At 44.5% G+C, this 26,037-nt stretch overlaps 1 protein-coding gene across 1 annotated transcript; it reads right to left on the bottom strand.

Moving 5' to 3' along the window:
- Positions 1 to 8,363: 8,363 nt before the first annotated feature.
- On the bottom strand, positions 8,364 to 9,005 carry LOC120842028. The gene has a single exon (XM_040213047.1). The coding sequence runs from the start codon at positions 9,003 to 9,005 to the stop codon at positions 8,364 to 8,366; it is 642 nt and encodes a 213-aa protein (XP_040068981.1).
- Between the last annotated feature and the right edge of the window lie 17,032 nt (positions 9,006 to 26,037).

Raw genomic sequence — 26,037 nt, 5'->3', positions numbered from 1 at the left:
CCAAGCTGATTACATTTTTTTTAATTATATTTCTATTACGTTACTAGAGCCTCGCACACTAACTCCCGAGTGTGTAATGCAAAATTAAAATGAAATACCCAGAAACCCGTTGCAGGTGCCCTGAAGTCGCTGACGCAAATTTTGAGTAATGTATTTGGAAAAGTATTTGGAGGAGACAAAATACATTTGGTTGTATTTGTATCTTGTATTTAAATGCTTTTTTTGGAAATGTAATTAGATTTGTAATTAAATACAATTTTGACGAAGTATTCTGTATTTGTATTTCGATACATTATTGCGTGTATTTTGCCCATCCCTGGGCTGGGGTAATTCCGATCTGGATCCTCTTTCAACAGCAGCAACCATAGGGCGCAATAAATGTCGTCAGCTCTTGACATTCTTCGGGTTGGCGCAATTTTGAGAGCCTAGTGTTGGCGTCCAGCTTCGAGTACAGCTTCGCGGTCTCCGGGGAGCCCATCACCTAACCCACCACTAGTAGAACAACACGCTCTCGCCGCACAGACTTGTTCAAATACGTTAGGTCTACGCATATCCTGACTGCACCGGAAGGTTTCTGGGCAGGTTCTATCCGGGCGCACCACGCCGTTGGAGCGCTCAGTGCTCACTTTGCGGGTTATTCCCTCCACCTACCGGCTTCCAAGATACTGCTTTATAGCTTGTCTTGTTAGAATGAGTATCATCCGCGGCGTTGCCGCTGCTACTGGGACAGCATCGGGTACGAACCGGTTTGCGTGTTCACCCGAGGTGAAGCAGATGGCAGAAAACAGCTTCGGGTACTTTGCTTAACGTAACTGACTTCTGAGACGGCAACTTTATATATGAATCGGGCGATACCAAGAGCGTCAATGGCTAGGAGCCCCACGAGCGGTTTTGCTAGGTTTTGAGGGACGTAAATTGTGGTTTTGCATGGCTTCCTTTTCCAACTGATTTTCGCTTGGAACTTTCCTAATGACGTTAGGTATTCGTTGTTTGGGCCGCGAAGATCTACTGGTTTGTCAAGCTGCTTGGTTCGACCGGGAAACGATTCGCTGACGACGGTTACTTCCGCACATGTGTTAGCCTTTGCTCGCAAGCCGCACACAATTTTTTGCTAATTGAAAAAGCGTGCTGGTGATTTCGCGATTCTGCCGTCGACCGTCTCAAGGAACTTATTTTCGTCTGACACTTCCACGGCGATTCTGTCTAGCGTGGTGATATTTAGTTTCTTGTTGAGGCAAACATTTTAAGAATGCTCGAATTTGTGGCCGAACGAGCACTTTAACGAAGAACTGGACAGCTGCTTCTTTGATGGCCGGAATACCTCAGTAGCCGCAAAGATTTTGGCGTGAACTTTGCTTGGCATTCGCTCTTGCGAGGGTATTTTTCTTGCGTTGCTTGTGTCGGACAGTGTCTACGTTAACTCCCGCGCGCGTCGGACCTTTGAGATCTACTTGCTGCCTCTTCACCGTTTCGCTAGTTCTTGCCTCGGCAAGCGCGGTAGCCAAGGTCAAACCCGAGAACATTTGCAAACTCTCGGACCAACGTTGGTCTAGCAGCCCTGCTACAAAGCGGTCGTGAAATAATTGGTCCTCCAAGCATCCCAAATCGTACCTCTGGGCTTGCTTGTGGAGCGCGGTAATTAACTGGTCCACTGTCTCTCCACGCTCTTGTTTTCGCCTATCAAAACAAGCGGTCTCGTTGGTGGCGTGTGCATTCACATCAGGCAGCGATTGGTCAGTGCCTTATCGGGTTTGGTCGTCTTTCTGACGTCGCAAATGACCAGTCTGACATTTGGTCGTGTACGGGTATGGCATGGCCGGGCCCCCAGTGGTCGCCACTTCTTGTTGGTGGAGACAAAGTCCCTTTTTAGTCGACAGCGGTTTATTTTTAGAATCGTGCGTTAGCGATCAGGAGATTTAAATGTAAAAACAAGTGAGGAGCTCGTGGGTGGCCCCGAACCCCGGCTGCGCCCAGACAGAACTTTCTATAGGGTCTCTTGATCATCCCCGAGCCCCTAAGCCTCGCCCATGGAGAAGAGCATTCCTTCCGAGACCGCGAGCTTTTCGGACGGCTCATTCTTATGTATTCCCTAATGTAATCAGTGTAAACTTTTAAATTTGAATTTGCATAAACAGTTAAAACGAATCGCACTAGAAATAATTATTTAATGGGACCGATTATTATAAAAAATCAGAAGTGGGATGGTACCGATAATACCGAATCAAGACCGGATTTATTTAACTTATCACGATGAAGAAGAAAGACGACAAAAGGGCTGGAGAGCATGCTCACAACGTGGCTAGTACTTCAAGAAGGGACGTCAACGCCTCCGGTGAAATTCGCGGCCAGAGTGATGCTCCGAATGTGCCACGCCCTCCGAGTCCGAACGGTCTCCCGACATCGACTGAAGTTGCCGGCACATCAGGAACCATGCTAAAGTTGAAGCTTGGGCGAGTTGGTACATACTTCGGAATTAAAAACAGCGCAGAAAGGCGAGGACCAGACAAAGAAGTGACACGGACGTAGCGCTGACTTACAACTGAGTTTATCGAACGCAAAATCGCAATATATATTTGCGGTGTCACGAAGAAAAGAGAAGAAGGAATTCATCCCATGTGATGCATCACCAATAAAAATAATGCAATGAAAGAAAAAAATATATATATAAAAATAAAAATGCGGCATGACACAGCCGTACAGAATAAGTGCTAAAAAACGAGCTGGTCGGGGAACCAGAAAATTCATCTCTTTCCCTGATAGGGCCAGGGAAGGACTGCTTACACATGCTGCACCCAACCTCGCTATTTCAACAGCCTATAGAATTTCCCGATCAAGCTGGTCCCTATGACGCTTAACAACCTCATACCGTTGGAAGTCGGGTAGGCAAACATAGTCGCCGCAATGAATGCCTAGATGACCAGAGGTCTTGTCTGCTCATCTCGGCATTCATTGCCGCGACTGTGGTTGCCTACCCGACTTCCAACGGTATGAGGTTGTTAAGGTGCAACCCCACCGTGCATGACGTTTTGGTGCTTTTCCGACGGCTTATAACTTTCATTCTATGTATATTACAATTATAAAGTTAGTGTCCAATTAAAGAGAGGTTTTTCAAAAATGCTTTAATGTCTTGATATCACGATTATTTTTAGTTGTTAGTTATTTTTTTTGGCCTTTAATAGACCACAGTCCCTAATATTGAAAAAAATATTTCTGGAGCTATAACGTCCCATTGTCGACGATATTTTTCGTGAGCGTTTGGTTAGATGTAATAAAATAAAAAGTAAGCAACGAACTGTACAGATAATGTATATTTTAAGATAAAAAATAAAGTTTAAAATTGCAATATTTTATTGCGCTATAAAAACGGAATCACGTCAACTAATCAAAATAACGAGACATTAAAATATGAAGCATCCTTCGATATTACATTTTCCAGAACTTCCATATCGATATATTACACGCTAAGAATGTTATAAGACCTCAAACTTTTCCCATTCAGTTACGGCGAATCGTAGGTTCTTAATATAAAGTACAGATGGCGACACCTGTTCAAGAACAGCTTGATGTGCATTTTCCGTCGTGTGCCGCTTGGAACGCCACGTAAAAGACGGGAAAAGCGCAAGATGTCAGGGTAGAACACTGTAGTCAAGGTGTCAGATGCCTGGATGCCCGCAGTGAGCAAGCTAGAGATGTGAGAACAACAAGCCCGAGGCTGCGGGTGCACCACAGCTACTTTTGCACGCGTTCTACTCTGCGTCGGTACACATGCCCGACGCGATCCAATTGAAATTGGCGCCATGAAATGCATTCTGCCATTTCATATTCCGCCACGTATGCGAAAACATTTTAATGTTTTTATTACTATCAGAAATCTTTTACGATATCAAGCTATGCTTGTCGGAATGGTTCGACTATATTTTGTTTCAAAAACCACCTCGGTGGCTCTTAAGTGGCAATGACATTAAAACGTCTCAATTCCTCTAAGCCAACGCGCTGGCCCATGAATCTATATTTTTCGGGTTTAAATATCGGCCGAGGTGCCCGCAATCCGACAGAGGCCAATCTGAGATTTCGGTTGCACGTCAAAAGATCTACGGTTAGCCAAAATAAACGCGCAATAATTTTTTTTTAATTTGAACGTGTTAAGTGCTTTTTGTTGGTTTGGCTTGTGAAACCCTAAAATCTGAATATTGGCTTTGCTTTACCTTAGTTTGGAGCGCAACCAACGCTACGGGCTGATGGAGCTACTGAAGCAGCGCCAAGAGCGCGAAGTTAAGCTGCTCGTTCTCTTTCTGTGCCTATGCGGTCGGGCTAAATTAGACCCACTAAATAAGCTACGCTTCATGCAGATAGGGATGCTTAAAATTATGGTTGTCAGTTATCTGAAGTTTTATCTGAAATCACAGGAAACGCTTTTCCGTCCTCCACAAATGTTTAAAAAGTTGGCGACAAAGCAAAGCAATATTACGTGAGCTTCCTGAGACCGAAACTATTGCTGAGGAAGTCGCACTTTTGAATCATGACGAGCGGCAGTTGCATTTGATTTGTTACTAACCACCAGCATGACGGCGCCCAAAACAATATCGGGGGAAAAATTGCCGATACTCTAAGTCTAGCTCATTTGGTCTAGCTCACAGGGTAAATCAAGTGCGGTGGGGGATCGTTGTCCGAGTGTGTTGTGTCACCGCAGATCAGAGCACGTGGAGAAATGCTCGAGTGCGAGCTCCGCTCAAAGCATGGAGCTCCCGCTGCAGAGCGTGTAGGGACTAAATCCCTTTGATCTATTTGCGTTGGTCTTTCAAATAACCTCAAAGGTGCCAGTGCACGAGGCCCGCGTCTCGACCGGCCCTTGGACACAAATGGCGCCGCAGCACTAATACATTCGAGTTGCCCGTGTGGCACGCGTGCCACACGGGCAACTCGAATGCCATTTGCAACGAATGACATTTGCAACGAATGACATTCGAATTGGCTCGCGATCTGTCGCGCGTGGAACGCCCCACGCTCGGAGTGTCGCGCGCTGATTGTTCGATCCTTCAAATGTCATTCGTTGTAAATGGAGTTCGAGTTGCCCGTGTTGCACGGGTATATAATGATTGGCCCTTGAAAGCGAATGGCGACGGAGCGCCCGCTCGTGGGACCTGTCTTGCCCGTTTTCACAATAATGGTTGGCGGTACTTGTAAAAAACGCCTTTATCAAGGGGCTTTAGCAGGGACCCTGGGTTCAGTCGCCATCTGCATCCTACCGTCGTGCGATCGTGTATCACATATACTGCGTAATACACGTTAAAGACCCCGAGCTAACAGTTGCATTGCACTTTTTATTTATTTATTTAATTACATGAATACCTGCAGCGCCGTTAGGCATTATGCAGGGGGGTACAGGAAACATTGTGCAATAACAATAGATATTCGTGCAATAGATAAACGGAACAACAATAAAACACATTATTAACCACGGATACAGATTCGCAGTTTATCCTAAAAGAGATCATTATCAGTAATAGACACAATTTCTTCCCTAAGTGTATTCCACTCTCGAATGGTTTGAACAAAAAATGAAAATGAAAAACAGTCAGTATTGTAACGAAATTCCTCGGCTTTTTTAGAATGATCCCGTCTTGCAGATACATAGTGTAATTAAAAAATGTAAAGCCTATTTCAATACCAGTCCGTCCGTAATATATGCTGTGAAAGAATTTCAATCTCAAGCACTTTCTTCGCTCTTTGAGTGAATCCCAACCTAAAACGTTTTTCATTTTTGTACAACTTGTATAAGGGCTGTAATCACCTGTAACGAACCGTAATGCCTGGTTTTGAACCCGTGCCAACTTTTGTTCAAGGTACATTTGTGGTGGGTCGCAGATGACACAAGCATACTCTAAAATTGGTCGAATGAAAGAAAAATATAATGTTTGTTTCACACTGCGAGACGTATTTTTAAAATTCCTGCGAATAAAATGCAACATTTTACTAGCTTTAGCAACAGTGTTTTCCACGTGATCATTCCACTTCAAACTGGACGACAAATGAACTCCCAGGTACTTATATTTTTCCACACGGTCAAGTATCACATTTTTCAGTTTGTATTCGGTAGGGTAAGATGTACTGCGAGAAAAACACATGTGTTTGCGCTCGGAGATAATTAAGCTCATTTCCCAACGGTCACACCAGTCTTCAAGCACATTTAAATCGTTTTGAAGCACAATTTTCAATAATTTTATATGCTATGCAGTCGTCTGCGAATAACTTAATATGAGACTGTATATTCTCACAAATACTGTTAATGAATATAAGAAACAGCAAGGGCCCTAACACACTTCCCTGTGGTACTCCAGAGGTCACAATCACTGGCGAAGATATTTTACCATTAAGTACTACAGTTTGTTCGCGATCGGAAAGATAGTCAGCAACCCAGTTGACAATTGTATCATTGATGCCCAGAGATACAAGTTTGTTTAACAATAGATGGTGTGGCACGGTGTCAAAAGCTTTGCGAAAGTCCAAGAATACACAATCAACACTCTGTCTCTTGTCTATGCTGCTTGAAACGAAATGGGTAAATTCTGCAAGCTGTGTAACACATGAATAACCTCGACGAAATCCGTGCTGGCAGGGGGAAAAGAAATGACTAGAGTCTAGGTAAGTATATATCGAACTGTATAAAATGTGTTCAAATATCTTGGAAGCAATGCATTTAAGTGAAACCGGGCGGTAATTTTCAACGAGATTCTTTGAACCAGACTTAGAAATTGGCGTAACATTTGCTCTTTTCTAGTCAGTCGGAACTAAACCAATGTTTAATGATCTTGTAAAAATGACTTGAAGGTACTCCGCTATTTCTTCCCTACAATTGTGAAAAATTACGGGTGAAATTTCGTCTGTTCCGTACGCTTTTGACGTATCAATGTCTCGTAATAAGGCCTTTATCCCATCTACTACGACATTCACTTCGGCCATAGCCGCTCCTGCGGTCCGGTCAGAGAAGGGACGGACATAGTTAGATGCAGGAGGCGAAAAAACTGACTTAAAATATGAATTGAAATATTCTACTTTTGCCAAGACGCCGTTTACTAACTTGCCATCTTGCAACAAACCAGGAACAGAGGTATCTTCTTTTTTATTTACTTTCCCAAACTTCCAGAACTCTTTGGGATCATTCTTGAGTTTATCTTGCAAAGAGTCGAGAAAGGTCGTTTTGCCTTCTTGTATATTTCTTTTAAGGTCTCGGGATATTTCTTCCAGCTTTTGCCTAGCACTCTCAGACTGATTTGAACGATACTTCTTAAAAGCTCAACGTTTACGCTTTATTTGTTTTCGAATTGGAAGAGTAATCCATGGTTTATGTCTCTTATTTCCCTTATGAATTCTGAATGGTATGTAAGAGTTCACAAGTTGCTTAATCTTTGGTTTGAAAACATCCCACAAACGTTCAACATCACTCTCCATGCTCAAGTTTAAAAAGTGAGGAAAATAAACTTTAAGTTCATGAGAAATTTTTTCGTAGTCACCTCTCTCGTACAGTATGATTTTTCGTGGCGGTATTGCCGTCTTATGAGTCTGATTCAGTGATAAATCACAGACAACGGCACAGTGGTCACTAATACCAGGAATTGCAGTGACATTAGACATAAGGCTTGGGTTATTGGTCAAAAACGAATCTAAAATTTAATTATTTCTTGTTGGTGAGAGAACAAATTGTTTAAGAGAAAACGAAATAATAAGGTCGTTAAAACCCTTATATAAACTACAGTTATCGGTGCAAAAGGATGTACTCGTCCAATCGACGTTAGGAAGATTAAAGTGACCTCCCACAACAACAGAGCTATCAGGAATCGAAGATAGTACATGACTAAGCTTATCTAGGTCGTTTATGGTTGGGGGACGATAGTAGGTGCCCAAGACTAGAGTGCTTCCTTTGGATAGTTGAACTCGGCACCAAATAGACTCTGTGTTATTGTGTGATAGAAGGAGCTGACTGCTTGCCCATCCTGCGTCTATTAATAAAAATACCCCTCCGCCATGTGCGTGTCGATCTTTACGGTAGAAAGAGAAGCCACCAGGAAATACTTCACTGTCCAGCACGGATTAATCGAGCCATGACTCAGTGCCCATGATAATACTCGGCTTTATTGATTCTACAAGGCGAAAGAAATCATTTACTTTATTTTTTAGGCTACGCAGTTTAGCAACAAAACAGTGGAAAGAACGTCCGACGATGTTGATGGACTTAGAACATTTTTGGTGAAAGCGCTGCGTCATTGTTGTGGCCTTGTACCTCTCTTTCTGCGCACAGGAACTATCTCCTTTCGCTCAGCGTCCCAGATAAACACGTCGCCGTTCACAACTAGCTAATTATCATATCAAAGATGCACTTTGTTGCTCTCATCTTGCCTCATTTGTTTAGAGTGGCTCCATAGATTACGTCTTTTTTCGCGAAGTGAATTACTGAAATCTTCGGATACACTAAAGTCGGTGTTCTTAAACTTAAATCCAGAGTGTAAAATATCTTCCTTTTCGGTCCAAGACATAAAGTTTACTATAACTGGTCTCTTGAAACCATTTTTGCAGTAACCAATCCTGTGCGCCCTCTGAATCGTAGTAGGATTGATTTCCATGATTTCATTACAAATTTGAACCACATGGTTCTTTGATTCCTCCAAGGTTTCATTGCGCTTTTCGTCGGGTATGCCGTAAAACACAAGATTGCACCGGCGGCTGCGGTTTTCGAGGTCCTCGATATGCTCCTCTATTCTTTTGTTCTGGTCCTCAAAATCAGCAACACGCTTTTCCAAGTGGTCATTACTTTTAAGTAAGTTGTCAAGCTTTTTTTCAAATTCTTCTTGTTGACTCCCTATGGTAGAAAGTTTAATCGTAACATTGGCCATACTGACCGTTAGCCCTTCGAGCATAGTTTCTATTTTTGTCATCTGTTCAGCTTTCGTTGGTGGGCCTGGGTTTAGCTCGACGTCACCCGACAGCAGTAGCAACAAAACGAGGAACATTATTCTCCAGCGAGAAAAAAACCGCCTACGGCGCAACACAACGTGGTGGTGCTTACAACATGCACATGCCATCAAAAACAGGTATTTGGGTGGAGCCGGCAGGCAAGGACAGGTACTGGAAGGTAACCAATGTAAATAGTACCAACCTGCAGGCGAAAAAGGCACGGTGAGCGCATGTTTGGGTGTCTGCCGGCTCCAAGACCCAAGGGAGCGGTGGCGTCCGTTGACTTATATAACCACCGGGGAAGTTCGTTCGTTGAAGGGGTGTCGGCCGCGGGCACACGGAAGAACGCCCCCTGCTGTCCAGTCGTCGATAGCATTGGCGTAGTCATCGCAAATGGTTCGATGACCAGGCTGTTGTTCGTTGTTGTTGATGGCGCAATCCCTCCGAAGCTGGCGTGGCTGACGATGCATAGTACCGGCAGGACAACCGTCTGCAGGCGAAAAAGGCACGGTGAGCGCATGTTTGGGTGTCTGCCGGCTCCAAGACCCAAGGCAGCGGTGGCGTCCGTTGACTTATATAACCACTGGGGAAGTTCGTTCGTTGAAGGGGTGTCGGCCGCGGGCACACGGAAGAACGCCCCCTGCTGTCCAGTCGTCGATAGTATTGGCGTAGTCATCGCAAATGGTTCGATGACCAGGCTGTTGTTCGTTGTTGTTGATGGCGCACTCCCTCCGAAGCTGGCGTGGCTGACGATGCATAGTAAAGGCAGGACAACCGTCTGCAGGCGAAAAAGGCACGGTGAGCGCATGTGAGGGTGTCTGCCGGTTCCAAGAACCTTCATCGGGTAACAATGTCGTCCTACGAAATTGCCGCTCTCTAAAAAACTAAGGACTATTTTGAATGCGCCGTTACATCGCATTTTTAATGTGTGTTCGCGTTCTTTTTTATTTTTTTTGTCTACACCTTTGATTATGTGGCTCTTACTTATAGTGAAACAGACTATAGTTGTCAGACTTCTGGAAAAATATTATACAACTAAGAAAGTGGCACGTGGACGTAAGAATAAAAAAAAAAGAAAAACGCAGAGGTGCCCTTAATAAAAATAATTGAAATAATAGAATTGATTATAATTCTGTTTTCAAAGGTTTGAGCGCCCCAAACGCTATAAAAGCGAGCTCGGTGCTTTGGATGGTGCTCTTGTTCCAGTGGGTGATCGCTGAGCGCACCGAACGCTATAAAAGCGAGCTCGGTGCTTTGGATGGTGCGCTTGTTCACTGGAAGTGTAGTTCAGGACAGTATGCTCGCACTTGTATGTTCCGTTTCGCTCGCAGTATAAAACCAAATACTTTATTGGTAATGTATTTAGTGAAAACAAAGCTTACCTTCTGTATATGTGAAATGCCCTCAGTTTTCGCGTGATTACACGCTTGTTTATCATTATTGTTTTCGTTTCTTACAGCGATTCAGTTCGTGCTCTTTTGTGTGCTACAAGAATTATTAGAGACCAAGGTAACCCAAAAGCATTCTTTTTCGCGGATTCTAAAAAAAATGAAAATAAAAAAACCTCTCCAACTTGCCACGTGGTTCACAACTAATAGAAAATATTCTAAGCTTCACATATGACCGCTTGCCTGACTAAACATTGTTGTTTGTCAAGAACAATTGCGATCGTATGAAATCACGTGGGAAAAACTCCTTCTAAGCACGCGACCGTTGGCATGCAGTGAATACTCATAATCGGCGCTGAGATGATGGCCGTCAGCCGGTGGAGTTTTTCTACCAACCCAGAGTTAAAATGATCCTTCTTTCTGTTGTAAGCAATCAGGAGACAACTTGCACCAGATCTGAGGGTAATAAATTACTATGAGCATTCAAACGCAATGGCCTGAGCAGTATATGTGTACAAGCTTTAGATTTTGATGCACCCTTAACTTTCGACACGCTCAACGCTAGTGTAAAACGTAGGGCTGTTTCATTCTTAAGCAGGGTACCATGTGCGTGCTTACACTATATTTTATACAACGTCAAAGCCTACCCGTTTGCATCGTTTTCGTTTTTGCACACCACTACTTGCGCGCATGAATCACCAAATTAAGACTGGCACAGGATGTCACAAAAACAATTTACAGGGTTGTTTTTTTACCGCAAAAATAAACTACTCATTGCCTAACGCACATTCTCCGCCCAAAGGTAGAGCTAGGTCACAACCAGATGCCAAAGTTTCATCCCGAACGGACACCTTATTCAAAAGTTATAAGTGATTTTCTGAAAATTCCAATGGGAAAAATGGAACCCATTTTTACCTGTTTCTCGTTTCTGGTGCCCATAGAGCCCCACGTATTCGAAAACTCTGTCGGCCGCTATTTTAGCATTGAACTTTTCAGAAAATCACTTATAATTTTTGAAGAAGGTATCGTATTGGGCTGAAACTTTGACATCTGGTTGTACCTGTAGAGCTACATATGGGCGGAGAATGAGCGTTCAGCGATGCCTAGTTTATTCTTGTGGTAAAAAGAAACCCTGTATTTCTTTTCTTTTGTGACACCCTGCACGTTGCTTAAACTGTGTGCAAAAGCTATCAACAGACCCAGAATCTTTGCCTGGTCAGTCATTGCATTTATCACCGAATTCGTATTAAAATTAATAAGTATTCTTTATTGCTGTGAGTTTATTTAAAACCTCGGCATTTTTTATTATGACCCCCGCACCAGTCCTACTTTGGGTTTACAAAACTCAACATCTAAACCCGAGTGTTATTTTTGTGTTTTCCGGTCTCGTGGTTTGGGTCAATATAAACATCCAGCTTTCAAAATGAGACACCTCACCGGCCAAAAAATAGTCTTTCCTTTTAGTTAGTTAATTCCTCAAGCTAGAATTTTGGAAACCAGATTATGACGTTATCACGTTTTGCTGGAAATCCACAAAGATCCAAACACATGCACGATAAAAGGACAGGCCCGTCGTATTGCCGCCAGCAGAGCCGAGAAAGCAACGCTCGGTCACAGACTTCTGGAAGATTCGCGTTCATTCTTGCACCAGACGGCACTTTCGCCCTGTCTTCTTGTCCTCGAAAGTGCCAGTTTATCCTCGCCCAGAACGCGCGACGCTCGAACCTTCCTTGCCGAACTTTCGAGATGGTGACGTGACGCACTCTAGATAAGCAGTTTTCAGCGACCTTGAGGAGTCAGTCTCGCTCTGGCTCTTTGTTACGCTGCCGAATCGAATCGCCGCCTGCTTTTCTGCTGCCTCGACACTTTTTGTTCACTTTTTTTTTCTTTGGAACAAGTTCGCCGATTAAACCTTTATTTTTCAGTTAACTGTTCGTTCTCTCGTCACCTTCATTCGTACCATTATAAATCTGATCACATTGTAATATGTGGCATTGGCCTCTGAAATCTCCGATAACAGCGCACAGGCAATTTTATAATTTTCAACGCGTCGGTAGTTTTGTTGTGCATGTGTCTCGCCACTTTGCTCAGGACGATTTTCGCGTTTTGTTCTGCCTACATTTGTTGGAGACGTGAGCTCCGAGCGTGGCAACTGGCCTCCTTGCACGAGAACTGGCGCAGCCGTGCGCGTTCCAAAGAAAGCTCGTGCAGAGAGGGACCAGGGATGTCAAATTTTGGATATGGAAGAATATCCAACTGTATCGAAGCGCCACCACACACGATTTCTCGCATAGATGTACAGGCCTGGAAGGCGATCCCACCGCCATCTGTTGGTTCAGAATCACACTAACCAGGGGTGGGGTTGCACCTTAAGCGTCATAGGGGCCAGCTTGATCGGGAACTTCTAGAGGCTGTTGAAATAGCAAGGTTGGGTGCAGCATGTGTAAGCAGTCCTTCCGTGGCCCTATCAGGGAAAGAGATGAATTTCCTGGTTCCCCGACCTGCTCGTTTTTAGCACGTACTCTGTACGGGTGTGCCATGGCGCATTTATATATATATATATATATATATATATATTTATCATTGTTTTGTTTTTATTGGTGATGCATCACATGGGCTGAATTCTTTCTTCCGTTTTGTTCGTGACACCGCAAATATATATTGCGATTTTGCGTTCAATAAACTCAGTTGCAAGTCAGAACTACGAAGGTGCCACATCTTTGTCTGGTCCTCGTCTTTCCGCGCTGTTTTTAATTCCGAACATCAGGAACACCGGAAACCAACGCTATGTCTCCTGCCAGTCCTTCGGCGACGGCAACGGACTTCCGAGCTGTCATGGAGGCCGCCGTGCAACTTGCAGTCCGCGAGGCGATTAGCGGTATCGCGGGTTTGGCGGCCCAGCGTGACACCACGACGAGCCATCTGGCGTCGGTCAGCGGAAGGCTGGTGCCAACCTTCGGCACAAGCATGGGTCAACAAGATCGACGACGTGGCAGTGGCATATGGCTGGACAGATCAGCAGACCTCTCGTTTCGGCTTGGTGAAACTTGAGGGCGTGGCCAAGGTTTGGTACGATGCCTTGTCAACAACGCGACGGACTTGGGCCGAGTGGAAGGAGGAGCAGAGGAGAGCGTTCTCGTCAACGGTGGGTCACCAGCAGCTCCACCGTGATATGGAGGCCAGACAGAGGCACCGCGGCGAACAGCTGGACGTCTGCTTTTAGGACAAGCTTGCGAAAACCCGACTGTGCGGACTCCCCGACTCCGTCCGCGTCGACTACCTGGTAACAGGCCTGAACGACGAGGAAGCGTTACGGGCCCTCGGCACCCAGACTTTTTAAACCTTGGAGAGTCTTCCTGTCTGTATGAAGCGAATGGAAGAGCACCTCCAACACGAAAATATCGTCGGGAACGAAGAGCGCTTGGGGCAAGTTGGGCCGCGAGGCTTAGGGACATGCCGTCCCCGATTGTCCTGGGTTCCGCACGAACAGGCCCAGGGAAAAGAAAAAGGGTCGTCGCTGCTACAATTGCTCGGAGCTTGATCATCTCTCCATGAATTGCTCGAGGTCGCAACGACGTCTCCGTTACGACCTTTGCAATCGAACAGGACACGAATCGAAACACTGAAGCCTGAAATCTGGCAAGTCGGGCACACCTCCAAAACCGGGATCCGTCCTCACCCAAGCGTGCAAGCACGGGAAGTCAGCGAAAAAGACAACCGACACCAACGCGAAGTATTTCATGAAAGCGCACCTAAATGGAAAGGAGGTCAACACTTTCGTGGATATGGGCAGCCAACGTGTGACTCTTCGAGAGAGCGACGCAATAACGTTGGAGTTCAAGTATGACAAACTCCTTCACCCTTTCACAATTAGCGGCTACGGATCAGGACAGACGACGTCACTGGGGAGCACAAGAGTATACTGTCGCTCGGTGAGGCAACAGCCGACGTTGACGTATACATAGAGTTGTTCATTTTCGGGTAAAACCCGATTTTACCCGATTTTTACACCCGAACATGTTTCAGGAGGATCGGGTTAAACCCAATTTCTCCCCGAATTCCAAAACCACATAACCAACCTATTTCTTTTTACGCCGCACGGAGTTTGCGGTGCACACGCGCTAGCCACCCTACCTCGAGACAACAGTGACCTATAGTTCATTTCGCAAGCTGTGTGCAGCACGGTGGATGCTACACGATTCTCAACCAACCGCCCAATGAGCTCACCTAACTCACTGTCACATTCTACGGAGACCAGCTGAGGAAAAGCGACAATAGGCGATTGGTCCTCGGAGGGACATTTCTGTCCAACCGGTGTGCAAGTGAAACCGCCTCGGCACGCCATGTAGCTTCAGCCCTGCTGCACGCAGCTTGTAAAATGGACTATCAATCCTGCTTCGACCGCTGACGCCCACCAGGACCTTTCCGTTAGCATGGCCATCTCGCTGGCGTCCCACCTTTCTCACGAACAACGTCCTAGCCAGTCAGTCCCGTAAACAGATCAGGAAAACATAACAGGCTTATTCCATAGCGAAATATCTGGTCGAAGATGAGTGTCCGTCAAACGGTCGGGGTCTTTGTTGACACCTGAAAGAAAGGAGGATTCCATGGGCAGGTCTTTCGTTTGAAGCCACCGACGGAAATCGGAGCTGGAAATCCCCGATGTCCCCCCGATTATCAGCTTGAAACAGACCCCTAATTTTAACGCGTTACCCTTAAAAAGCTCGTAAAACGCTCCACACACAAAAAAAAAACCAAAATACACGAATGTGTTTTTGATTACATTTGTAAATTTAACCCGACAAAACACGAATTTCGTAATGTGTCCAAAAAAAAAAAAAAACGATTTCTGCCCGGTTATCAGCGTGAAGATTAGCACCCGATTGTTAACCCCGAATTTAAAAAAAAAAAAAAAAATATATATATAAAACCCGAAAACGAACAGCGTGTTTCACATGCAGCGATTTTGGCGCTAAAGCCTAGTTCACATGCAGCGGTTTTGGCCCTAGAGCGGCGCGATTTCTGCCGTCGCGGCGCTCTGGCCAGCACCAGCAATTCAGTGGCACGAGCGCCGCGACGGCAGAAATCACGCCGCTTTAGGGCCAAGATCGCTGCATGTGAAACCCGCTTAAAGGGCCGCCCACACTAGCGAGAAAACGCGCGCGGCGCGCCGATCGCGTTGAAAACGCGTTCCGCAAAATCGGTTGAGCGGGAAGATAATGGGCGTGTCTCTGCACGCGCTCTTGGCGCTGACTGTGCTAGGGCGACTTCTTGTTACTTCCCGTGATCGGCGTGCCACGCGCGTTTTCTCGCTAGTGTGGGCGGCCCTTATAGCGGCGCGATTTCTGCCGTCGCGACGCTCGTGCCGCTCAACCGCTGGTGCTGGCCAGAGCGCCGCGGCGGCAGAAATCGCGCCGCTCTAGGGCCAAAACCGCTGCATAGGAACTAGGCTTAAGAATACATCGTTCCTGACGACGTCCAGGCGATTCCGCTACTCATTGGCCAGCCATTCACGGAACAGCCGCACGTCACGATCATTCGCAGAAAAAAAAAGAAACTCTCCGCATTTTCGAGCAGCGCGAGGAATCGCGAGAGGAATATGGAACCCTGCGAATCATCCAAATCCCTGATCTCGCGCCGCGTTGAGTGAGCCTCGGGGCAAAAGAGGCTGCGATAATTCCTCCGAATTATGTGGGCTTTGTAACCCTCTATACGACCGAGAAGTCAAGAGGAGACATTTTCGTTGACCGACAACACTGTGGAAGGCTGGATCAGGACAACAGTATCATGAGTTGTATTCTGAAAATGAACTGCAACAAGGAATACGTGCTGCCAGTGGCGAACACGTCAAATCATGAGATCACCTTTAAAGAAGGAGGACGAGTCGTTCGATCCGAGTGGTGCAACGAAGAGCATACCCTAGCAAAGGAGAGAGCGCGCTTTGACGGAAAACAATACTACAACCTGATTGAGGCGACGGACCTTAATATGGGCGAATCCGTGACGCCAACGCAACGGGATAGACTGGTCGCTCTGATCAAGGAATACCGTGAGTGTTTTGCCACTTCTTTGTCTGAAATCGGGAACACTTATGTAGCCGAGATGAAAATTGAGCTCACGAATGATACGCCTGTAACGTATAGGCCGTATCGTCTTGCAAACTCCGTGAGATAGACTCTCCGAAGCATGATCGCGGAACTCTAAGAGGCAGGCAATGTCCAAGATTCGAGCTCAGACTTCGCAGGCCCTATTCTACTGGTGGCGAAGAAGACAGGGGAGGAGCGGCTATATGCTGACTCCCGAGCCCTCAGCAAAATTACCCAGGACAGATGTCCGCTCCCGTTGACTGACGACCAGGGAACCGCGTACACCAGCCGACAGTTCGTACAGTACAGCAAGTCTGTCAACGTCATCCACGTGAAAAAGGCAACCTGCACGCTGCGAGCTGGCGGGCAGGTCGCGGGATATAACAGAATGATAACAATCGCCATCGTCAGCCTCTAAAAACGGAGCGATGAAAAGGACTGGGACGGAACCCCAACTCAGGATCATTGGGGTATCAACAACACGCTGAGCCGAGCGACCAAAGCGACGCCCTTCAGTCTGCTTTTCATTTTTTGCCAGCAAAACGTGACGGGCGACGAAGTCGACAGCGCGCTCGCGTGAGAGCTCAAGGCTACTGTTCTCAAGCTCCGGGAAAAGGCAACAGAGAAGATACGCTAAGAGCAAGGAAAGCAGAGAAAACATTACAACAAGAAAAGAGTAGCTACGCCTGGCTACAAACCAGGAGAGATGGTGTTGCACGAGTAAGAGCCAGTCGCAACGGAAGAGTCACGGAAACTGCATCCAAAATATAGAGCCGCATACATTGTTGCAGAGAAGCTGTCCCACTACAGCTATAAAATGCAGGTCCTCCCGAGACTCAACGCTTACAGCGCTTCTACGACGGAATAGCAGCTGTTGACAAGATGAAGTGTTTCGTTCTCTGTCACGAGGGCAGCGACGACGACAAGTCGCAGGGCTCGGAGTGCAAGGAAGACACGAAAAATGCTACTTGAGATTCTGAGGCTCATTTCGGGGACATATTCCGACAAGATTCCAACCGGGGGCGGTTGTGCAGTAGGAAGGCCGAGTGTTAGCGATCAGAAGATTTAAATCGGAAAACAAGTCAAGAGCCCGTAGGTGGCTCCTGACCCCGGCTGCTCCCAGACAGAACTTTCTATACGGTTCCTGGAGGATCCCCGAACCCTTAAGACGTGGCCTCTCTGCCGTGAAACCCGAGCCGCGCGCTCGGGCCAGTAAGCAAGAGTTGCGAAGGCGACCGCCCTCGCCCATGGAGAAGAGCATTCCTTTCGAAACGGCGAGACGGACGCGCCGCTTTGTTAACGGATCATTCTCTCGTATTTACTTATGTAATCAGCGAAACCTTTTAAATTTGAATCTGAATAAAGAGTTAAAAGGAATCGCACTGGAAAAAAAATTATTTAATTGGACCGAATATTCTAACACGTGTGTCAACCCAACAAATAATACAAACATAGACGTGGCCTTGTTATCACAGTTATAGCGGCGCGGCCACGTCATAACCACGGTGTAAGATAGACAGGTGGGGAAACGGCCCATAGAAGCCTACCGCAGCGCCGTGACCGGATTGTGTACTCGTCTGCTTCCGGGTACCCCCGACTTGCGACAGATGGCGCTGCGGCGAGAGGAAAAAAATCGGAATCGGATTTGCGCGGAACTTTATGGGAGAGTGCGCAAAATAAACCGAGAACACGAAAGTCCTCCATTGAAAATCCACGAGAAACCATCTCCGTCAGTTTAGCCTATCGCCATCGGTCGCCCACCTGGAGTGAGAGTTCGCGGTGCTCCACATAGATGGCGCCACAGAAAAAGAGAAAACCGAGGGGGACACAATGCGGTCGCTCATTCGGCTCTCGTTTCCCCACCTGTCTATCTTACACCCTGGTCATAACACTACAGCAACCTCTGGGTTGGGCGAGGCACCTGAACGACGAGGAAAACATTCAAAATGAACCACTGACAAAAGTGGTGTCATCACCGAAGCTGAAGCTAAAAACTGCTGTATTCGGTGCCTTCATCGCCGAACCAAACCTGCCAACGCGGTGAGCACTGCTGCCATGACCATTGTTGTGCCAATCTGACTCCTTTCGTTAGCACGTGGCCAGCGTAGGTAAGGACTTTAAATTTTTCATTTTTACCCTTTTAATCACGTAAGTTCGTTTAGTGAATTTTGCATACCCTCAACGCACGTTCGCTGTCCACCTCTGTGCAAACGTTTAGTGTGATAAGTTTAGAAACTATGTAAGTTGCTTTGACTAGCCCTGCTGTAAAAAAATCACAAAAATTGCTGCCGAGTTTGAGATTTTTTTTAGCACTGGTGCAACGAATTTAGTGTTGTGACTTATCATCAACTATCTAGAATGACGACCAGTTTCACAGATTTTTTAAGTGACTTACGAAGTTTCGTATTAAAAAAAAAACATGCATTTTTTTCCTGGTTGAGATTTTAACATTACGATATTTAAAACAAATCATAAAGAAGCACTAATTTGGTCATCGATGCTAACGAATTTGCGATCTTTGCAACTGGACAAACAAGGATCACGTAGAGAGCTTCTACATTGACAGATTTTTTTTTTTGTTAGCAACCACGTTCTGCCGTGGATTATTGGGACCGTTATTAGCACTGACATCAGGGATCATTTGCCGTTCGTTATGTTGATAAATGAGCATCAGAAAACTAAGAAGTACTGAGCGACGAGTCCTTTTAATGTTTAGAATATAATAGACACAACGCAAAAGAAAAAACCCAAAACAACAACCCTGGAACGACTTTAGGTACATTTTACAGGAGCCCCGTTTGTTCGGAAACATACTTGTACTTCGGATACAAAACAAATGTAGAGATATTTCAAAATATTTTTGACGGAAATTTTTTATACAAGCCAGGAAAACCATATAAAAGGATACTCAACTTTTGGATGACTAAGGGGATACTAAATAAAATAAACAAAAGCCTCAATATAATAGATTCGCCTGTTTTAATATAAGAGCCACGATGATCTAAAGATTTTTTAGTCATATCAAATAATTTTGTTTTTTAATTTAGGAAGATGTGATGAGTAGAGCTATTACAATAATACATACTTTTAAAGTTAACAGCAAAAAACGTTTCGGAAAGAAAAATTTAGTGCTTAACCCCTATTCAAGAAATCTAATTTTACAGATAAATTAAGTTTTCTGGTGTTATTTCTGGTTGATTTTTTGTTTTTATTTACTGCATAAGATACCGAGATACTATGACGATGGCGATGTGCTACGTTGATATACCTATGCAGTTTGACATATGTTTGCGTTAAGAGCCATGCAACACACGTTACATCATTTCATAATTGTGTTTAAATCAGTCTGAGGAAGAAAAAAATCGGATTCGTTTACAACATCGCGATAGCTAACACAGTCGTCCGCAAACTGCTAACATGAGGTGAAAGATTTTTAGGTAAATCACTTATACAAATAAGATGTATCAATGGGCCTAAAACAGACCCTTGGTGGACACCTGAGGGGATAGGATTGAGGTGAGAATTAGCTTGGTTAGCAGGAACAAACTGAAAACATTTGTTGCAAATAATTCAATCCAGGATAAGACATTGGGATTGAGGTTAAGTTGGCTAAGTTTGCAAAGTAGAAGCTTGTGGGACACCTTGTCTAGTGGTTTGCAGAAGTAATGAAAAACGAAATCGATCTGGGATCCTCAATCGAGGATATAAAGTAAATCGTTAGTAAAAGGCAATAATTGAATTTCAAAAAAAAAGAAAAAAGATTTACGAAAACCATGTTGAATGCCCATAATCATTATGTATTCAATGTTATAGATGATGTTTAGTCATGGGCTTTATTCTAAGTGCCAAACAAACAGCTATACGACTTTTAACAGGTGAACTACGTCTAAATTAAAAAAAGATTAACATAACACAAACAAACATTAAATGCGTAAATGGAAGGAAAACGTCAATGCACTTTCTAAATGTATGTTCGCGCCCAAAGATATAAATATCAAATTTATCTAGACTTCATTGGAATTCGTTACTACCCAGTTGCAGACTGGTTATCAATGTCGTGTAAAAAAGAATTACAAAGCAATGATCGTACACAACTAGACCTTTGAAGATGCTCGGTTTCGTAGAGTTGTACAATTAACAACGCCAATTACAACCTCATTCAGAAACATAATATCACGCATCATCCGTCTATTACACAAACGAGTGTAAGCCAGTCGATTGACATATTCTCTCGTAATCATAAAACGCCTTGAATCGTAGTTAATGATTATAAAAGACGCGGCTAAACTCCATTTCAACTCGCTCAGTAGTGGAAGACTTCGTCTATTAAATGACGTTAATTAAACCAAATAAAACACAAAACACGTTCCCACAAAAGTGCAATGCAACATTAAAGGAAATGGTGCGTTTTTTTTTAATTTTTTGATATACGCATTACGGCAACAAGAACACTTATAGACGGGTAAAATATTTGTAGTATGATGATTAAAAGAAATTGCAGTGTCTAAGTACACACCCGAATCCATTATCACAGACATATGGAGTCCCTTAAAGAGGCCCGGCAATCATGTTTAAACATCTAACTTTTTTGCGGTTTCCACGTCCTTTAAGGTTCAGGCAAGCCAGCGGGCATGGACAGAGTAACTAAATATCAGTTCGTCATATTTTAACCGGACGACGCAGAAACCTCCTTCACCTACACGGGCGACCCGGGGTCCAAAAGTGCGCGATTTGTGATGTCTTCGGCCCTGGCCTTCCAACTGGTCAGGGCCGCTAAAAGCTTCTTTTTAGTCAAAATATATGTGGCGCGAACCGTTTCATTTATCTATGAAAGTAGTTTCTGTTCAGTATTTGACCTCTTAAAAGAAACAAATGCGGTATATAAAGTACGGGAACAAGAAATGACCCGTCGACAAACCCGCCGCCAAGCGGTGGAAAAGGCGGTGCATACTAGAACGGGGTAGTGAGATCAGGCACCGACCAGCGACGAGCGTAGAAAGGACTCGGATGTACGCGGCGGCGCCGCAGTCAAGGATCCGACCGGATCCCAGCGTTCCGAAGGCATTTGGCGAGCAATCTGGCCGTTTGGCGGCATGGCAGCGCGAAGTGGCTCCCGTTCTGAACTGAGGTTTACCCCGCATTGCTGTCGTTCGTGGCCAATGAAGTGCCATGCCGAATTAGTCTTTAATCGCTCAGCAAACGCGATGCGAGCCGCCCTGGCCGCCCGCTTCATACAGCCTATCCAACACATGCTTTAGTGGCGCCCTCTCGAGCCGTCGACACGGAGTGCGGCAGCCGTGAGAGCTCCCTGAGCTCAGTACCACACGTCTAGTTCACGGCCACTCGAGCCAGGAGCAACGACGTCAGAAAGGAGGCTATTTTTTGCGTGTTTTTAGAAATTTTAATTTGCCTATAACTTCTAAAATAAAGCGAAATTTGAAAAAAAAAAAAAAAAAAAAGAACTGTTACATAAAGTTACTATGTTCAGTGTGCTCAGGTTCGGAGCAAATTAAAAACCAGTCAAAACGTTGTTGCATGCCTTCTTTAATGGGAATAAATGAATGGACATGCTCGTAGTGCTTTCTTTGACAACGTGATTTTGTAGTGTTTGATATTTTATGCATGTCAAATTGTGTACTAGCGATTCACTCACATATGGCTAGATACAATAAATGCGTTATATCATCATCGTCAGTGATATTATTCTTATTATTCTTATTATTATTTTTGTTGAAAGTTGAGTGCATAGGAAATTCAAAAACGCATACATTGGTGAGGAACGCCTTCAGTAGGACGACGCTGCGTATAGTCATTTCCGCCACTGGTTGAGAGCTATCTTATCGAAACTTTGGTGTTTTCAAAGGACCAACATGTTGATTGCCATGATAATAAATACAAGTCAGTCAACCGTTTTATCGAAGTTTTCGGTCGTCTGGATTAAAATATATGCGTTCGTCCAGTATGCAGGGAAGGCAGTGGTAATTTCCCAGGATGCCGCGATATCTCGTTCGACTACTGCTGTTAAGGCAGTAAGTGGACGCAAGCTGCTAGCCGAATTCTCCTCGTGGCATTCATCGCCACGATCCCAAAAACAGTGCTCCGAAAATGCTCGTTTCCAATAACCAGCCATATTTGATTATCGCCGGAAAAATGTTATCCCTGTGACTGCGCCAGCACTGCGATACTCCTGAATACGTCATCGGGTTTTGTGAAGAATAAAATAAAACGAAAATTAAGCTTTTATTCTTAGGTTTAAAGGTAACAAAGTTTCTTGGTTAGTGCTGATTTTAGCGAGCGTAAATAGGTCACACACGTGCAAGTAGACTTGTGTAAGATGAGAAACTTTGCCGCACAACATTGTTGTACGAATCTTCAATATTTGAGACTCGTAAGAAAAACAAAACAACCCTAGTAGTGTGACTTGTAATTATATGCTCGACCAATTTGCTGGACTGAGAGGTACTTGAAATGGGATGATTATTGTACGGCTTGTTTCCTTTGCCCTTAATATACCATGGTTATTTTTTTTAATATTGTTTGTTTCTTATTCAGTTTCTGAAGGTGATTGGAAAACATATGGGCTTGCACTTTTACTATTCACAATGCATAACATTTTAGAAACAAATTTGGTGTCATGTCGAGACTTTTGAGAGAAGTTCCATCTGATACCAATCAATAAACTGCACTCTTTTTTTAAATTTTAGGAAACTCGTTGAAGAGTGGTCATTGTAGTGAAAGAATCTAAAAACGTCACAGATGTGAATCCCAATAATTAGAGGCAAAACATCCGTTAAAACTCGTTTCTGTCGTCTTACTTTCGTAAGTAAGGAAACATTGGCCCAATAAAACTCTTGAGCTACATTCCTTGGCCAAGTGTGGCGTCCAAACTTCCGAGGTGATATTATTACGGAGTTGAAGGCTCGAATTAGAATATAGTAGCCCTCGTAGCGTTTATTTCAACTTTGTTTTCTGCTACGAGTGGTTTTTAGGCAGCAGAAAGTTGGCCCGAGGGCGCCTCTGAGATGATATATCCTTTTGAAAACCCCATCAGGCAACAATGACGGTCGCTATTTCTTGGGAATAAAGCGTCTGATCGTACCCGTGTTTTGACTGAACGCTGACGTCAGCGCTCGTGCCCAATAAACGATTAAAGAATCTGCCCTAACAATATTAGAATGAGATATTTGGCGCAGCGTCTACGAGACGACTCACACTTTTGAAAAAGGCTTATTGTCCTCCTCTACAAACCTTCCTATTCATCTGTGTTGTTTTTCGAACAGTCATACCAGGCATCCGAAAGGTGGTTGATGATTCCCTAGAAGAAGCACGGTGCAGTACTCCTAACGAAATAAAAATGAAAGTGCTATAGAATCATGACCGAGGGGATCTGTAATTGTCTGTCCGTGCAAAACAAAATCCTACACCTCTATGACCTCCATCTTAAATTACATGTTCCCTTCTCCTAGCGAGCGGCCCAAATCCTTAAACCGTACAAAGTGGAGGTGGGAACTCGCGTTCACTATCGTCTCCCATCTCATTTAACCTCATTTGCTGTTCATACTTTTCTCGAAGCTAAAAATCATATTATTAAAAAAAATAACACAGGCCGGGAAAGAGTGGATGATGTCGGTGACTACTTTTAATGCGGAGTTGGGAACTGATTTGCGTTTCCCGTAAGGTGGGATCAATGTATAGAAGATAGGAAAGAAAACACAGGAGGCAAAAATGATACAGGCGTACGGGAACATTTCAATCTGCGAGACCTTTCGCGCCGATCCTTCTAAATCAGCGGATTATGTTACACCGGGTCACTGACTCCGGGGAGCGACGTTGCGCATACGCTTTACTCCACTGATGGGACGAGAACAGACGAAATCGATGAAAAACGAAAGAAAAAGAAGAAAAAAAACAAGCTGGAGCTTGTCGACTCAAAGCCATCGCTCTCTCTCTCTCTCACCTGAGCTCTCTTCCGGGGCTCAGAAATGGCCGGAGAGCTCACGGGGAGAGAATGTCGTTAATTCCGGCAAATGACGCGGGACGGCGCTCCGCCTGTCGACTTGATCGGATGAATCTTGACGAAAGAACTAAGGGAAATAAAAGACAAGCAGACAGGCCCAGGATTACAGTAGAGAACATAAAATAAATGTTGTCATTCACGTTTCTTCTTTTCTTTTTTAACCCTGATAGCCTTTATTTGCAAGATTTAAGGCGTTTCCTCCGTGTTCTTTGTGTGCGCAGTGGTCCGCTAAATTCAACGAGAAAATTTCGCTACTAATTTTAGCGGGGTAATCAAAGCGTCGCGACATTGAAATCTCAGAATGTCACGTGACCATGTCTCGTAGCATTAATTTTTCTGCTAAATTTATCGAAGGAATTTCTCCGTTATATTGCTCGTGAAAATGTGTCTGCTAAAAGGAAACTGTCATTTAGTTTAACGTGACGCCATGGTGCTACGTGATGCCACAGTGTAACGTGATGCTATTGTGTTGCGTGACATCACATTGTTACGAAACTACCGTCCGCCATCTTTATGGGTACGTTAGTCACCCTACTTTAAACACGGAAGTGTAGGTCTGGGCAGCAGGGTGCAGCGTATCGGCCATTGAGTCAATATTATGTACACTAGAGGTGTAGCTGGCGGAAGTGTGCTATTAGGAATTGAAGCAGATAGCAACCAGTCGAAACTTGACTTCGGGTAACGTACTCCTAAGGTATAAGGCGGTACAATTTTTTTTCTGGGCTCGATGATAAGAGAATTTGTTGCGAATAAATCTAATGTAACCAATAGCGTGGAACGCTTTTCAGTCAGGTAAATAAAAATATTGACTGGTTACATGTTTTTTTTTTTAAAACTCAGGGCATCAAACACAGTTCGAAGTTATCTTCATACAATCATATATGTCCCTGTTGGACATCATTGGGGTCAACACGGCGTTGGCGCTTCGCTGCAGGGCAGATTCACGTGCCAAACGAACGAAGGACATATGACTAACCAAGAAAGAAGGCAATAACTACGCCGTAACACTGGATCGGTAACTTCATGTGCGCGTAGACGACCAAACTAAATTGAAGGCCAAATCATTTTTGTCTGCTTTGCAATAATATAAGTGTTACTTTATCTCGGTTTAGGTCCAATGATATCTTTCTCTCGTTTGCAATATGTCATTCACAGGACCGAATTATTTTAATATAGGGAGAAACCAACAAACAGTCGTCCGGTAATAGCCGCCCGGCAGAGAAAATAAGAGACGCGTTTCATAGTCGAGACTCATTAATCATTGCGGTTTGGATTGTTTTGACCACTCGTAAAAACGCACGACGGTTCATTTTCATAAAGTGAAAAGGCTTAAAGATTATTTCATCAATATATAGACCTCTTGCTATATTACCCAAGCATCAGGGAGAATGCAGGGATTGGTGTTCCACGCGCCGCACGTGCTGTTCTCAGCAGTAGTAACTTTTCTAAAGCAAATACCTAAAACAAATAGCATCTGGCACGCGCGTTCTTCAACGCTTTATTTTGGTTATTTACATCAAATTTTTTAAACAGGGAAGTCGTGCGCGTATGGCGCGTGGAACACCAATCCCTGCATTTTCCTTGATGCTTGGGTAAT

Source organism: Ixodes scapularis, unplaced genomic scaffold, assembly GCF_016920785.2.
Source record: "Ixodes scapularis isolate PalLabHiFi unplaced genomic scaffold, ASM1692078v2 PGA_scaffold39__5_contigs__length_11793443, whole genome shotgun sequence".
NCBI lineage: Eukaryota > Metazoa > Arthropoda > Arachnida > Ixodida > Ixodidae > Ixodes > Ixodes scapularis.
The sequence above is the reverse complement of the archived record's forward strand: the minus strand, read 5'-3'. Positions and strand labels throughout refer to the sequence as shown.